General features: G+C 39.7%; 1 protein-coding gene across 1 annotated transcript in view; it reads left to right on the forward strand.

Annotated features, from left to right (window-relative positions):
• GRIN2A (glutamate ionotropic receptor NMDA type subunit 2A) overlaps window positions 1-14286 on the forward strand; it is a 152830-nt gene extending 138544 nt beyond the window's left edge. Inside the window, exons 10-11 of the mRNA XM_019507473.1 lie at window positions 5143-5381; window positions 11809-14286. Coding sequence (XP_019363018.1) covers window positions 5143-5381; window positions 11809-13599 — 2030 coding nt within the window. The 3' untranslated portion in view covers window positions 13600-14286. The remainder of the gene's footprint in view (window positions 1-5142; window positions 5382-11808) is intronic.
• Window positions 14287-14522: the final 236 nt, after the last annotated feature.

A 14522-nucleotide genomic window follows, 5' to 3' on the forward strand; every position in this document is an offset into this window, starting at 1 on the left:
ATGCCCCCTGTATCCCTCCCCCCCACCCACACACACACACACACACATTGCCTATCGCTTTGGATCCAGACCATAGACATGGCACTTTGGTCTGCCTGTCTGCCCACCTCTGACCCAGCCAGAGAAGGTTAACAAACAGGAGTTAGGTGGTTTTCTGGAAGTACAGAAATAAAGAAGTTAACACAAGCCTGACTGTAATTATTGTGTATCCATTCCTATGTTTTAGGTAGATGATGTTGATGTGCCATGAATTTGTCAAAGTTAAAAAAGCTTGCTGTTATCCCCATCATAAGTCTGTTTAGATAAGTTTGTTTTCTATTTTCTAGGCCTATCTTTTCATCACATCCTTTGCTATGATACTAGGCAATAAACCTTTAATCCTATTCCCATGTGTATGAATGAAGAAATCAATAACAGTGTGGCTGTAGCTGCTAGCGGCAACTTGTAATTTTTTCTTTAAAAAAGGCTGAATAAATAACTTGAGACCATTCAGTACCTGCAGTGCAGACTCTAACTGCCTTCCTGTTTTAAAAGATACCTGTCTTCTGTAAGTTTTCAGGGTCTTCCGGATGGCAGTCTGCCACCTTTTACCCACTAACCTGTGTGTGCAGACTATTGGGAGCCCATAGGCCTAATTATACAGACTACTAACCCTCTGTATTTTTAGCTCTGTGTATATGCTAAGATTCTTCTTGTTCTTGGTGTCATCTCTTCTAGCTGCATTGTTTTTTTAAAGGGAAGAGACCACTTGAAGAACAGTAGAGAGACAGATTACCTCGTAAAGCAGGGGTATCAAACTCACCAAGCCCTGTCAATCTGTATCTTTGGCACTCCTGTCATAAAGGTTTTGGTTTTAGTTTGTTTGTTTTTTCCCCCGAGAGACTGTCCTAAATAAAATGTAGATTACCACCACCCAAACTTTGGTGTTTGAATTCAGACTCTGACCTACTTGGGAAATGGATCCCTTCTTTATACTGGGCCAGCCCAAATCTGCAGTTCCAAAACTTCCCCAAACTTGGAGTATTTCATATCAGGAACCCAGGCTAAGCCACATAAGTGTACTGGATGGGCTAAGCCACAGATATGTTAACACAAATCACAAATGACCATACCTAGTAAAATCTGAACCAATGCATCATCTTTCTAATACCTTGTATAGATAAGAGGAACAGTCATAATATAGTGGCCAATTGATACAAATTGTATAGGTTCACTCTTGTAATAGCTTTAGTTGCCATAACACAACCATAATTTAAATTACAGATTGTAAATACATAAAAGTATATTTGACCAAACCAGACAAGTCTTGTGCATCCAAATATGAAAATAATATATCAAGCATGAGTAGTACCAGTCTCATCTACATGTTTCTTGTCTGAATTCTTTCATAATATGTCAATGTAATGATCAGCACAATCTCAAAATGTGTACTTCAAAGAAATGTAAGATGAGGTAAATCATTGTGAAGTTTAAGTATTAGGTAATCACTCAAATGATTTTACTCATCATCATATATATGGGAAGGTTTATTACAACAGCAGCATCTTTATGACTCCAAACTACTATGTTCCTCTTGTGTTGCTGAGGCACTGTTGTGCATCTCAGTCTGAACAATCATGGTTTGTTTCTGTGTTGTCATTCTTGGAAAGGTTACTGGCTTATCATTACTGAATCTAAATGACAAAGAAAAAGAAATGGATAGGAAGCAAAGTGAGTTAAATCACTCCATGAATTTTATTGTAAATTGTAAAAGGACACAACAGCCAAATCAAGCTAGTGTTTGGCAGTCCTGGGAGATGCTGATTTTTTTTTTCTTTTTTTTTTTTCCTGGGGGAAGCTGTCCAGATTAATTGTCAGCTCTGCTAGTAATGAGTATGTCAGAAATACTACTCTGTTGTGGACTCACATTTTTCTTTGTCTTGAGCCTTTATTCAGCTTTGGTGGATTTTAGGGAGGACTATGAAGGGAGGTGTGGGAAGTATCTCATTGACCAGTGTTACAGGTCAATTCAGTAGTCGTTCCATTTGACATGCACAAAGGATACAAATGCTCTTTCTTTGTAGGTCACAAAAAACTTGAAGCAAGGCTTCAAGTTTCTTTTAGGGATTTTCATAAAACTAGAAAGCTGTTGTCTTCTGTAAGTATAGGGTTCATTGGAAAGGAAGGGGAAAAGTAGGAAATATTCACGGGATTAATGGATTGTGTCCTAAATACTGAAGCAGATAAAGCCAGATAACAGGATACTTCTCTGTATCATCAATGCTAGAAGCAAAACTCATTTCATGAAAAAAGTACGTTAGAATTATGGCAATGCATACATCCTTTGGAAAATTTCCTTTTATTGAAGGAAATCTAACAGGGTTAGAATTGAAATGCACTTTGAATGGCATGCTTCTGTAGAAGAACACCAAAGATGTTTGAAGTCTAGTCACATTGTACAATATAAAAAGCATTTTAGAAGTCATTTCATTAGTTCTGTGAGCTTATAGAAAAAGTGTAGGGGAGGTATAAAAGTATTTCTCTTCAGGAGCATTAAGAGCAAGTTTAAAAGGAAAGAATGTGGCAAAGAACACTTTTTCAGGTTTTCATGCTTCTGACAATACTATGTGGTCATTGTCCTTTGTCCTGCAAGCTTAGGCTCTCTTCACATGCCTCACTGGCATGTCAAATATATTAATCAACAGCTTTAATGTAAAACTTCATCCCTTGTCGATATGCCATCAGCATACCCTCTAGACCATCCCCTGCTGAAAAGTAAAAGATGGGAGATCCAGAATGAGGCCCGTGACTCGCACTGAGTTTGCCTTTTTTTATTTTGCTTTTTGTATCCATGGACCACAAGACTTGACAGATGATTACATCAGAGGGAAAAAGAAAATGGAAATTGTCCCAAAGAAGACATTAAAGCAAGGCGGCAATAATAATAATAATAATAATAATAATAATAATAATAATAATGAGACAGCAACAGGAGAATTGAATGCTATGTATTTGTAATCGTTTTCTGTCCAGGAAGAGTATATTTTAATACACTGCATTCAAGGCTTCTTGCAGTCTTGTAGAACATGTAACACTTATTTGTTTTGGTGATAATAATCAGAATCTCATATATTAAGTGACATGTTTTTTCCAGTTAGGTCACATTATTATGCACTCCCTGTCACTGTACCATAATGATAATAACAAACACAGTTTCCCAGTGGCCTTGTGCAGGGGTCAGAAATATTTTCTAGTTGGGAGTGGAACTGTCTAGCTCAGGTTGCAGATGGATGGGCACTAGGACCTGGCTGCCTCTCCCACTTTTTCCCTGCTGTCTCTTCCACCAAAGCCCCTGGTACCTGCTTATGGTGCAGGCAGAGACCTCTGCTGCTGAATGCCACTAAAGTCACACCTCCATGGGCTAGATCCAAAGACTCTGTGGGCCATGGGCTATCAACCCCCTGCCTACGTCATTAATGTGAAGAAAAAATGAAATAAACACATGGACACCCAAGCATGGGAATTGATGCAATCATTTTTCTTGTTATGGCTTAGTAAAGTGACTCCTGATATTGTATGGAAACCTTGTGGCAAAATCAGGAATAGAAGCCAGGTATTTCAGCCTTGTTTCTGCCAATATTCTTTTTGCCCAATTGTTACGTACAATTCTGTAATAGATACAAGGCCTCTGAAAGGATAGAAAATGTAAACGGAGAGATCTCCATAGATTGTAAGATCATAGGAAAGTAGAGCTGGAAGAGACCTCACAAGGTCATCTAGTTCAGCCTCTTACTTATTGCAAGATTACTCTAGACGAAACCATCCCAGCCAAGTGTCTGTCCAATCTACTTGTCTTGAAAATTTCTAAGGTGGAGACTGTGCAACTTCTCTAGGTAACCTGTTACAATGCTTGACTACGCTCATAGCCAGAAAGTTCCTCCTAATCTCCAAACCAGATGTCCTTTGCTGGAAGTTGAGTCCATATCTCCTAGTCATGTCCCCTATGGCCACAGGAAAAAAGACCTTCTCCACCCTGCCTATAACTGTCCTTCAGGTATTTTAAAATCAAGTATCTACTTTTAAAACTCTATTAGTTTGAGCTACTGACAATGGAAGTTTTAAATACTTAGAAATAAAACCAGCTTGGGGAAATACTCTCTAGTGTCCACAACCCAAATGACTTTAAGGCAATTTCCTCCAAAAGGGAGGTACTATATAAAAGTCTTTTTGAAGAAAGCACTGAATAGCCTGGCCAGGCAGCCCCTCCCCAGTTGGTGGAGGGGCTGCACTGGCTAGGCTATTCAGTGCTGATCACCAGGGAAGTGAAAACCACGGCATATTTAAAACCTCCACTGATCAGATGGGAGCAGAGGGTAAGCAGCAAAATACATTAAAGAAGCTGGTGTGGGAGGCACTTCTGGTGCAGTTTACGAACATCTGTAGGCACCCATAATGTGGGTTTCTCCAGGGTGTGCCTAGAATTATAATAGAATTATAATGATAAAGTTTATAATCCTAGAGCTGGAAGGGATATCTAGAGTCATTTCATGCAATCTCCTACACAAATGCAAGATTCATTATTCAAAAACCAGCCTAGGCAGATGCTTTTCTTGAAAGTCTGTAAGGAAGGAGATTCTACAGCTTCACTCAGCAGCTTGTTCCATGGTGTGAGTGCTATTACAGCTGCAGTAAAACCACCCACCTTCTAAATTCATCCCCAGAACCTGCAAAGGAGTCCCGAGGGGTGAGGGAGGAGAGGCAAATCTCCCCATTTTAGCTAAACTCCGGCCTTGTAATGACCAGGTAGAGTTCCAGGGACTGAAGCACACTCATTTATTCCATTTCCTTCCCCAATCCATACAGGAGAGTTGCGAAGACAGATTGGTCAACGTCTTGCTTTGATAAAAATTTTAAAGGTTCTTAAATCGCTTCATCTGTTACTTAAATACTTCAAATGATGGGAAAAGAAATGTTGAAAATTTTATATAGTGCACAGGAACACCATGCAACAATTGAGTTGCCTGATTTGAGTTGTAAGTGCTTTTGCATCATTGAATCCTTAAAGAAGCACAAGGACTTTCTCTGTTTCAGATTCTTATTATTTCATTGCACTGTGAATAAAGGTTTTCAAGTCCTAACAGTATGATTTCTTATTTTCTATAGGAGAGATGGAGGAATTGGAAACACTGTGGCTGACAGGTATTTGTCACAATGAGAAGAATGAAGTCATGAGCAGCCAGCTGGATATTGACAACATGGCAGGCGTATTTTACATGCTTGCAGCAGCCATGGCCCTCAGCCTAATAACCTTTGTTTGGGAACATTTGTTTTACTGGAAACTCAGATTCTGCTTCACTGGGGTCTGCACAGATAGGCCAGGATTGTTGTTCTCCATCAGCAGGGTTAGTGTAAATTTTATTCACTCCATTTGTGCAGCTACTTTCTTAAAACCATTAATCACATCCACTAAAACAGGCATTGCCCCTCTCATTGTAGGCCTTTGTTGAAAAATTGAAATATATTCTTAGAAATTTCATAAGCTAATGGGTTATATTTTAGCTTTATGTCCTGCACATTGCCATTTTTTTTTTTACATGTGAAAACTGGCTAGTGGAATAGCATGTACCAGGGTAGTCTCTATGTGAATATAGAAATATAACAAGAACACCAGATTATTTGCTCTTTAACAGGAAATGAGCTAATCACTAGTCTATAGTATGTTTTAAAAACCTTCACTAATCAAATGATAAATATCAGCTGTCAGCATTGTGCACTACATAGAGCATGTAGGTTTTTTATTGGACAATTTTAAACCAGGCCATTCCTAACATATATTTTCTAATTAATTAGAAAACTTCATAAACTGTGCAGGAATGGTTATACAGATACAAATGTCATTGACTCATGCAGTATGACTAGGTAAATTTTAAAGAGAATTCTACCAATTGCAAAGTAGTAGTAGTAAAATCAGGTGGCATACTTAATCTTTCTTTTTTCTGATAAAGCAACAGCACTTAATTAGGTAATGGACTCTGCTGGGCTTTCTTTTATCTAAAGTAGAAGTAAACAGAATCATAAAATCATAGAAAATTAGGGTGGGAAGGGACCTCAGCAGGTCATCTAGGCCAACCACCTGCTCAAGGCAGGACCATCCCCAGCTAAATCATCCCAGGTAAAGCTTTGTTTAGCTGGGTCTTTAAAACCTCTAAGGATGGAGCTTCTACCAGCTCTCTAGGTAACCCATTCCAGTATTTTACTACTGTCCTAATGAGAAAATTCTTCCTAATATCTAACCTAAACTTTTCTTGCTGCAACTTGAGACCATTTCTGCTTGTTCTGTCATCTGCCCCCACTGAAAACAGTTGAGCTGCATCCTCTTTTGAACTCCCTCTTCAGGTAGTGGAAGACTGCAATTAAATCCCTCTCAGTCTTCTTTCCTCTAGACTTAATAATCCTAGTTCCCTCCACCTGTCCATATAAATCATGTGCCCCAGCCCCCTCACAATTTTTGTTGCACTCTGCTGGACTCTCTCCAATTTGTCTACATCCCTTCTGTTCATGTCGGGCCCAAAACTGAACATAGTACTCCAGATGTGGCCTCATAAGTGCTGAATAGAGGGGAAGAATCACTTCCCTTCACCTACAGACGACACACCTACCGATGTAGCCCAGTATGCCATTAACCTTGTTGGCAACAAGGGCACGCTACTGGCTCATATTCCACTTACTGTCCGCTGGAACCCCCAGGCCCTTTTCCACAAAGCTGCTGCCCAGCCAGCCAGCCCCCAGCCTGTACAAGTGAATGCACTTAGGATTGTTCCATCCTAAGTACAGGACTTTGCATTTGTCCTTGATGAACCTCATGCAGTTCCTTTTGGCTTAATTCTCCAGTTTGTCTAGGTCACTCTGAATCCTAGCCCTGCCTTCCAGCATATCTACTACTTTCCCCTGCTTTGTGTCATCTGCAAACTTACTGAGGGTGTGCTTTTAGCCATCTTCCGGGTCGTTGATGAAGACATTGAACGAAATGCCATGGGGCACTCCACTTGATACTGGCTCCCAACTAGACATTGACCCATTGATTACTGTTCTCAGCCCAATGTTCCAACCTGTTTTTTGTCCACCTTACAGTCCATTCATTCAGCCCATACTTCCTTAGCTTGACTGCAGGAATGTTGTGGGAGACCATATCCAAGACCTTGCTAAAATCAAGGTGCACCACATCCAACAGTCTCCCTACATCCACAGAGCCAATCACCTCATTATAGAAGGTAATCAGGATATCAGTGAGAATATCAATGACATATTAACCTATTCATGAAAGCCTCTCCTAATACACTGGGTTTTGCCTTGTTGTGTTCTCCTAGGAAAACTGACAGTTGTGGCCTATTTATATTAGAACAGAATTTTATGGCATGCCTATTTTAAACATTTGTTTTGCTTGTTTGGAGACTAACCCTTGCACTTCATATTTTCACTAGCATGAAAAGGAGTTTGGGGTGGGTAAGGAATATGACCTTTGCAAATTCTCATCCATGGCTGTATCTAATTTTGGAGGGAAAAGTGTCTCTGTTCCCCAGTCCCACCTGCTCTGACAATGCATCTCTCTCTCACTTTGTAACTTGTATTTAGTTACAAAAAATAATCCTTATTTACACATTTCTTTGTAGTCTTATTTAATAGATGTGTGGACATGAAACCTTTTTATTTAACTGAATACTGACCTGCAGCAGATATTTCCACACAATTTTGAATGTCATAAATAACCAGATTCTCTAGATAAACATCATAAAATAATCATTAGAAAGATATACACTGCATTCCTTCTTATCACAACCCTTATTACCCTTACCCCATTTCTTGTTTATCTAAAGGGCAAATAAGAGTTTAATTTTATGTCATAAAGATATTTTGAAACTAAATTTGCTGTGGAAATTGATACCCAATTTTGCTGAATTTAATAAATGTTGACGTTTTACAGTTTCCATGAAACATTAATTGACCATCAAGATAGAAAGCATCAGTTTGTATACAGGGCAAGGAAGTGTTATATTTATGGCACATTTTAAACAAGTGTATTGTAAAACTGTCATGTCAAGTAATAGAATTACAGAATTAAACAGGAGGGGAGAGAGTTGGATGGCCAGATAAAATAGAAAGGGAGTTGGTGAGAGAGAGAGGAATTGTTCCAGGTAATGGTAACAGTAACTGCAGTAGATAGGGTTTTTGCTCCAGTAGTGCTGAGGAGTGAAAAGGAACCAGTGCTACATATGGCAGCAAGGTGGGGTTTTAATTAAATTGGTCCCTAAATCAGTAGGATGAGGCAGAGTGGGTAGATGATGAGAGTGATGTAGTTATGCTCCTTATATGCAGTGGTGAGGTGGGAGGTGCAACACAGACAGAAGCTTTCTACATCGGTTGGAACCAAAAATATCTGGAACCTTAAAAGATTATGGAGAAGAATATATGATAATAAAGGTGAAGAGATGATGAGGTCTGGGAAAACCAGCATTTGCTGTCTTCTCAACCAGTATTTCTTACAGTCTGGCTCAAAGTTCATTAATAGTTTTAGGAAAGATTTAACAGATCACATGGCACTGACTTTCCTTTCTATTGACATTAAAACATTTGAAAAAAGTTGTCTTCTGCAGAAGCCATTGCTGCAGTGATCCAGTGTCTGCTACATATTGTGAATGGATGAGAAGGTTGATATAACTGTGTGTAGGAAGTGGGGTCCCACAGGGCTCGGTCCTTGGGCCCGCCCTGTTTAATATCTTCATCAGTGATTTGGATGAGGGGGTGCAAAGCACCCTGTTCAAGTTTGCTGATGACACTAAGATGTGGGGGGATGTGGGCACAATAGAGGGGAGCAACAGGCTACAGTTGGACCTAGATAGGTTACAAGGATGGGCGGAGGAGAACAGGATGGGGTTTAACACAGACAAGTGTAAGGTGATGCACCTGGGGAGGAACAATCGGCACCATACATACAGGCTGGGGAACTCCCCTCTTGTCAGCACGGAGGTGGAAAAGGATCTGGGAGTCATTATTGACTCCAAGATGAACATGAGTCGGCAATGTGGGGAGGCGGCTAGGAAGGCCAACTGCACCTTGTCGTGCATCCACAGATGCATCTCGAGCAGGTCCAAGGAGGTGATCCTCCCCCTCTATGCGGCACTGGTCAGGCCGCAGCTGGAGTACTGCGTCCAGTTCTGGGCGCCGCACTTTAAGAGGGATGTGGACAGCATCGAGAGGGTCCAGAGGAGGGCCACTCGTATGATCAAGGGACAGCAGGGTAGGTCCTATGAGGAAAGGTTGCGGGACCTGAACCTGTTCAGCCTTCAAAAGAGAAGGCTGAGGGGGGATCTTGTGGCCTGTTATAAACTGGTTAGGGGGGATCAGCAGGCGCTGGGGGAGTCCCTGTTCCCCCGAGCGCCGCAAGGAGTGACCAGGAACAATGGTCACAAGCTGGCGGAGGGAAGGTTTAAGTTGGACATCAGGAGGCGCTACTTCACGGTCAGGGCGGCTAGGGTCTGGAACCAGCTTCCAAGTGAGGTGGTGCAGGCTCCCACCCTGGGGGTTTTTAAGAGGAGGTTGGATGACCACCTTATTGGGGTCATTTGACCCCAGTGCTCTTCCTGCCATGGCAGGGGGTCGGACTAGATGATCTGCTCAGGTCCCTTCCGACCCTAGAAACTATGAAACTATGAAAATAATCTTGCAATTCACAATCCATCCTTTAAAAAGGTTTGAGAATCTGTACTCCAAAGGATCAGTTTGGCCGCCTGTCTGCAGGCATTAATGCAAGTCTCTAATCCTCTCATACTTTCCTTTGAGGCTGCATTTCTGTCAGCAGTTACTTGTTTTCATTCAGGATCTTTTTATCTTGATTAGTACAGAAGCTTTTCAGGATGCCTGCTTTTATTTTTGTTTATTACAGTATTTTCTTTCTTTGGTGTTCTGCAGATAGAATTCCTGTGTTTACTTTAAATGTTAATGTAGCCCTGCAACCACAGGGTTTATACTTTTCAAACCAAAAAACTCAGTTTTACAGTACACTCTAAGTCTGCATTTATTATTTTCTCTTATTTCTATGTGAAATTCTCTCAAGTACTTTGAAAAAAACCCATTTATGTAAAAAAAATGTATGGCTAAAAAAGCATCAGCTTTGAAATGTCCATTTAATACTTTCTATACTGATGAGTAAACAAGTTTGAATTTAAGGACCGACTTTAATCTTCACACAAAACTCAAATGAAATCCAATTTTAAAAGATTAATTTAACATTTTTTGGAAGATGTTGTTTCATATTTGCACTACTCCATAATCTGACATTAGGTCTAAAATAACTTAAGAGGAGGTTTTTCATTTCCTTGGAAATAAGGAATGCTATATGAAATTGCCCATTCTTGCTCATCTTCCAGTCCACTTTTGAGGATTAAAGGGGGGTGGGCAACTCAGACAAGCATCTAATCTTTTGGGGCTTCATTAACTTTAGTGATTTACCCATCACTTGCTCTGCATTTTCTATAGTCATCGTCTTGTCCAATGTGAAAGGGAAGGGAAGGATAGCATTAAAAAATAAATGACAAGCCCCCGCCACACTCATCATTATACGCCGGTTAGCAAAGAAAAAGCAGGACGCTGAGTTTGTTTTTCTTTCATTTGTGTATGCTCTATTGGCTAAATTAGGTTGCAGTCACATACTCTTAGCCCAGGACTTAATCAGACATGATATCCATAGAAGTCCTGAGGGTTTGGTATCAATAAGGACTCAAAGAGAAGTGACTGATCTCTGCATTTGGCTTGTTAGTTTTATTGGGGCTATTGTCTGAAAAATGACTCATGAGCATTAGATTTGTGCCAGGGCCCACATAAGTCTTCCTAACACTAACAATAGGTAGATATAGGCACCTAATTTTCACAGCTTTGGAACTGCAGAGCTATTTAATATATAGGGCTGTTCTGTTGCGCTTATTTTGATGGTCTGTGATTAGTAGCACTGCAAGCCTGTTTCTGTTCTAGTTATTGAGGTGTTGTAGTTACAACCTCATAACACCTATTTCCTTTGAAAACAGTGGTAGTCTTCATCCCAGATATTTACTAAAGTGTTATACTAATTATCTAGCAGTCAGTAAGGGGGAGGTAAGTCATTAGGAAATTTACAGAAAATGTGTTAACACTTTCTTTCATTTATTGCTTGCGTTGCTCAATATGGACTAGCTCTTTCTAGACAGGTTATGGCAGAGGGCCGGTTCCTGATACTCTTGCTTTGAGTGGTACCTTACTACATGTGCAGTTCTATTGATTGCACTGAGCTCACTCAGAATTGTTGAACTGTCAGGAGTTGATGTGGCAAAAGGAAGAGTATCTCTTGAGATGCTAGAAATAAAAGCATCAGGATTTGTGATGGGTTTGAATCCTATCTAACCCAGCCTCCATCTCCCCACCAGGAAGCTGTCTTGCATGCCATATTGGGTTCAGGTTTACAGGTGCATGGCAGGTGAGAACATAAGCATGTCAAACATTAACAGTGTAACATTACACATTTTCCTTTTACAGTGTCCAAGACTTATGGCACTAAAGATCATCTAGTTTGGGGAAATGTGTATTTTTATTTGGACCATAAACCAAGGAATATTTAGTATCACCTTCTTATGTACAATTCTAAGAATATGCTTCAGGGCTGGATATGCATTTATATTCTGTTTTCTCATTAAATAAGTGATTTTTAATTGAATTAATGTTGCTAATAATTAAATATATAATTAAAGTATGTGAAGTTTGAAGCTGGTGATTTAATGCATTTTTGCATTACTTTTATTACAGGGTATTTATAGCTGTATTCATGGAGTACACATTGAGGAAAAAAAGAAGTCACCTGACTTTACTTTGACCAATTCCCAAACCAATATGTTAAAACTATTACGAACAGCCAAAAACATGACAAGCATTAATCCTTCAAGAATTAACTCCCCCAAAAGAACAGCTGATTTTATTCAAAGGGGTTCCTTAATTATGGATATGGTCATGGATAAGGGGAACCAGATATTTTCTGACAATAGATCTTTTCAACCAAAGGACAATTTTCTTGGTGACAATATGAGTGAACTGCAGACGTTTGCTGGCAACCGTCATAAAGACAATCTTAATAACTATGTATTCCAAGGTCAGCATCCTCTCACACTGAATGAATCTAATCCAAATACAGTAGAGGTTGCTGTTACAGCAGAAGCAAAAGTAAACTCCAGACCCAGGCAGCTTTGGAGAAAATCTGTCGAATCTTTACGTCAAGAATCCCTACGTCAGAACCAAGGTTCACAGAGAGAAAATGGTTCAGAAGAAAACAGACAGCTTTCTGTGAAGAGCCAAAGATATCTTCCAGAAGAGATTGTCCATTCAGATGTTTCAGATACCTCAAGCCGAGCCACTTGCCATATGGAACCTGAAAATAATAACAAACACCACAAAACCAAGGACAATTTTAAAAAAAGATCTGTGGTGTCAAAATACCCAAAGGACTGTAGTGAAGTGGAACTGACATATCTAAAAACAAAACAAAGTGCTCCCCGGGATAAAATTTACACCATTGATGGTGATAAGGAACCAGGATTCCACCTGGATCCACCAGAGTATATTGAAAATATTGTTCTTCCGGAGACTATTGAATTTCCTGATGTTTATCAAGACCATAATGACAACTACAGGAAAGCAGAACAAGTTAACAGGACTCCCTTGCATAATGAAGGCAGTCTTCCAGATAATGACCAGTACAAACTTTATTCAAAGCACTATAGCTTAAAAGATAAAAATACTTCAGTAGTTGATGTGAATGAGAGATACAGGCAGAATTCCACCCACTGCAGGAGCTGTCTTTCTAATCTGCCCAGTTACACAGGCCACTTTTTAAGCCGGTCTCCCTATAAATGTGATGCTTGCTTGAGGATTGGGAACCTCTATGACATTGATGAAGATCAAATGTTGCAAGAAACAACCAACTCAGCGCACCCTGAAGAAATGTATGAACGTGACTGGGTCCAAAATAATTCTATCCAGTACCAGAAAAAAAATAAGTTGAGAATCAGCAGGCAACATTCTTTTGACAACATCCTTGATAAACCCCGAGAAATTGATGTTGGAAGACCTGCTCGAAGCATAAGCTTGAAAGAGAAAGAGAGGTTCCTAGAAGGCAGCCCGTATGCAAATATGTTTAATCTCCCCCAAAACAAACTGTTGAGCCACAAAGCCTCACTTTTAACGCATGCTCTGGAGGACAGTAAGCGGAGCAAGTCCTTGTATCCTGATCATTCTGCAGATAACCCTTTTCTGCACTCTTATCGTGATGATCAGCACTTAACTCTAAGACGAAGTCCATCTGACCTCTATAAACAATCACTACCATCACAAGCAAGAAATGATAATTATTTAAGGTCATCCATAAAGTCCACAGCCTCGTACTGTTCCAGAGATGGTCGGGTCCATAATGGCATGTACATTTCAGAGCATGTTATGCCTTATGTTGCAAATAAGAATAGTATGTACTCAGCTCCAAGGGTTTTAAATTCCTGCAGCAATAGACGTGTGTATAAGAAAATGCCTAGTCTTGAATCAGATGTTTAATTTCCCATTAACACTCTATCTAGAGAAACATAGTTGCCACCATCTTAAAAGCGTGAGTATTCCTAAACAGTACCATATTATGGTAAATTATATGTAAATCCCTCAGTGTACCTTTGGTCCATGACCAGGTAAAATGATATGTTAGAAACATCTTTTTTAGATGTATCCAGGACTTGTTGAAAAGGGGATAAAATAGCCATTTATGTAAACATATAAATGGAGATTATACTGGAACAGCTTAATTCATGGTGGCAACTATGCTATTTTGTATTTTGATTATTTTACAATTTCAGTTATACTAATTTCTGTTACTGAGTATTATTCAGTGAATTTTTGTCATTAGAAATGATCAGTGGTTTTCTAATACTGAATAAGCAATATGGTATGCATGCAGTTTGACACAGACAAAAAGTTAAGAATGCATTTGCACAGTGACAAAAGTAAGATTTATAAAAGAGTTAGACTTTCAAGGATATATTTTAGCTTCGTATTTGTTTTCAAACACAGTCAAAAATGATTCAAAGGAAAAAAAACTCAGGGCCCTAAAATGGAATAAAAAAATGTGTTAGCACAAAAATGTTATGCTCATTCTAGGCCATCATAGAGGCAAACGTAGAAAGTAAAGGCCCAAACAATAGGGATGTGTGAAGCTTCGGTCACTGATTCGATTCGGTCTGATTTGGCAGCTGAATCTCTGAATCCAGATTGAATCAGGAGACCCTTTAATCTCTCCAAATCGAATTGGAAGCCTCCAAATCAATTTGGAGAGATTCGATGATTCAGCCATAGACACAGCTTTTATACGTTTTTTCTACATACCTCGGGGTATCAGGCATGGCTCATGAACACTGAGATGGTGGGGCGGATAGAGTGTCCCATGGGAGCATTAGAGGGGTCCCCGATGCACTCAGTGGTGCATCCAG

This window comes from Gavialis gangeticus, unplaced genomic scaffold (assembly GCF_001723915.1).
Source record: "Gavialis gangeticus isolate Ggan-Ray unplaced genomic scaffold, GavGan_comp1, whole genome shotgun sequence".
In the NCBI taxonomy this organism is placed as follows: domain Eukaryota; kingdom Metazoa; phylum Chordata; order Crocodylia; family Gavialidae; genus Gavialis; species Gavialis gangeticus.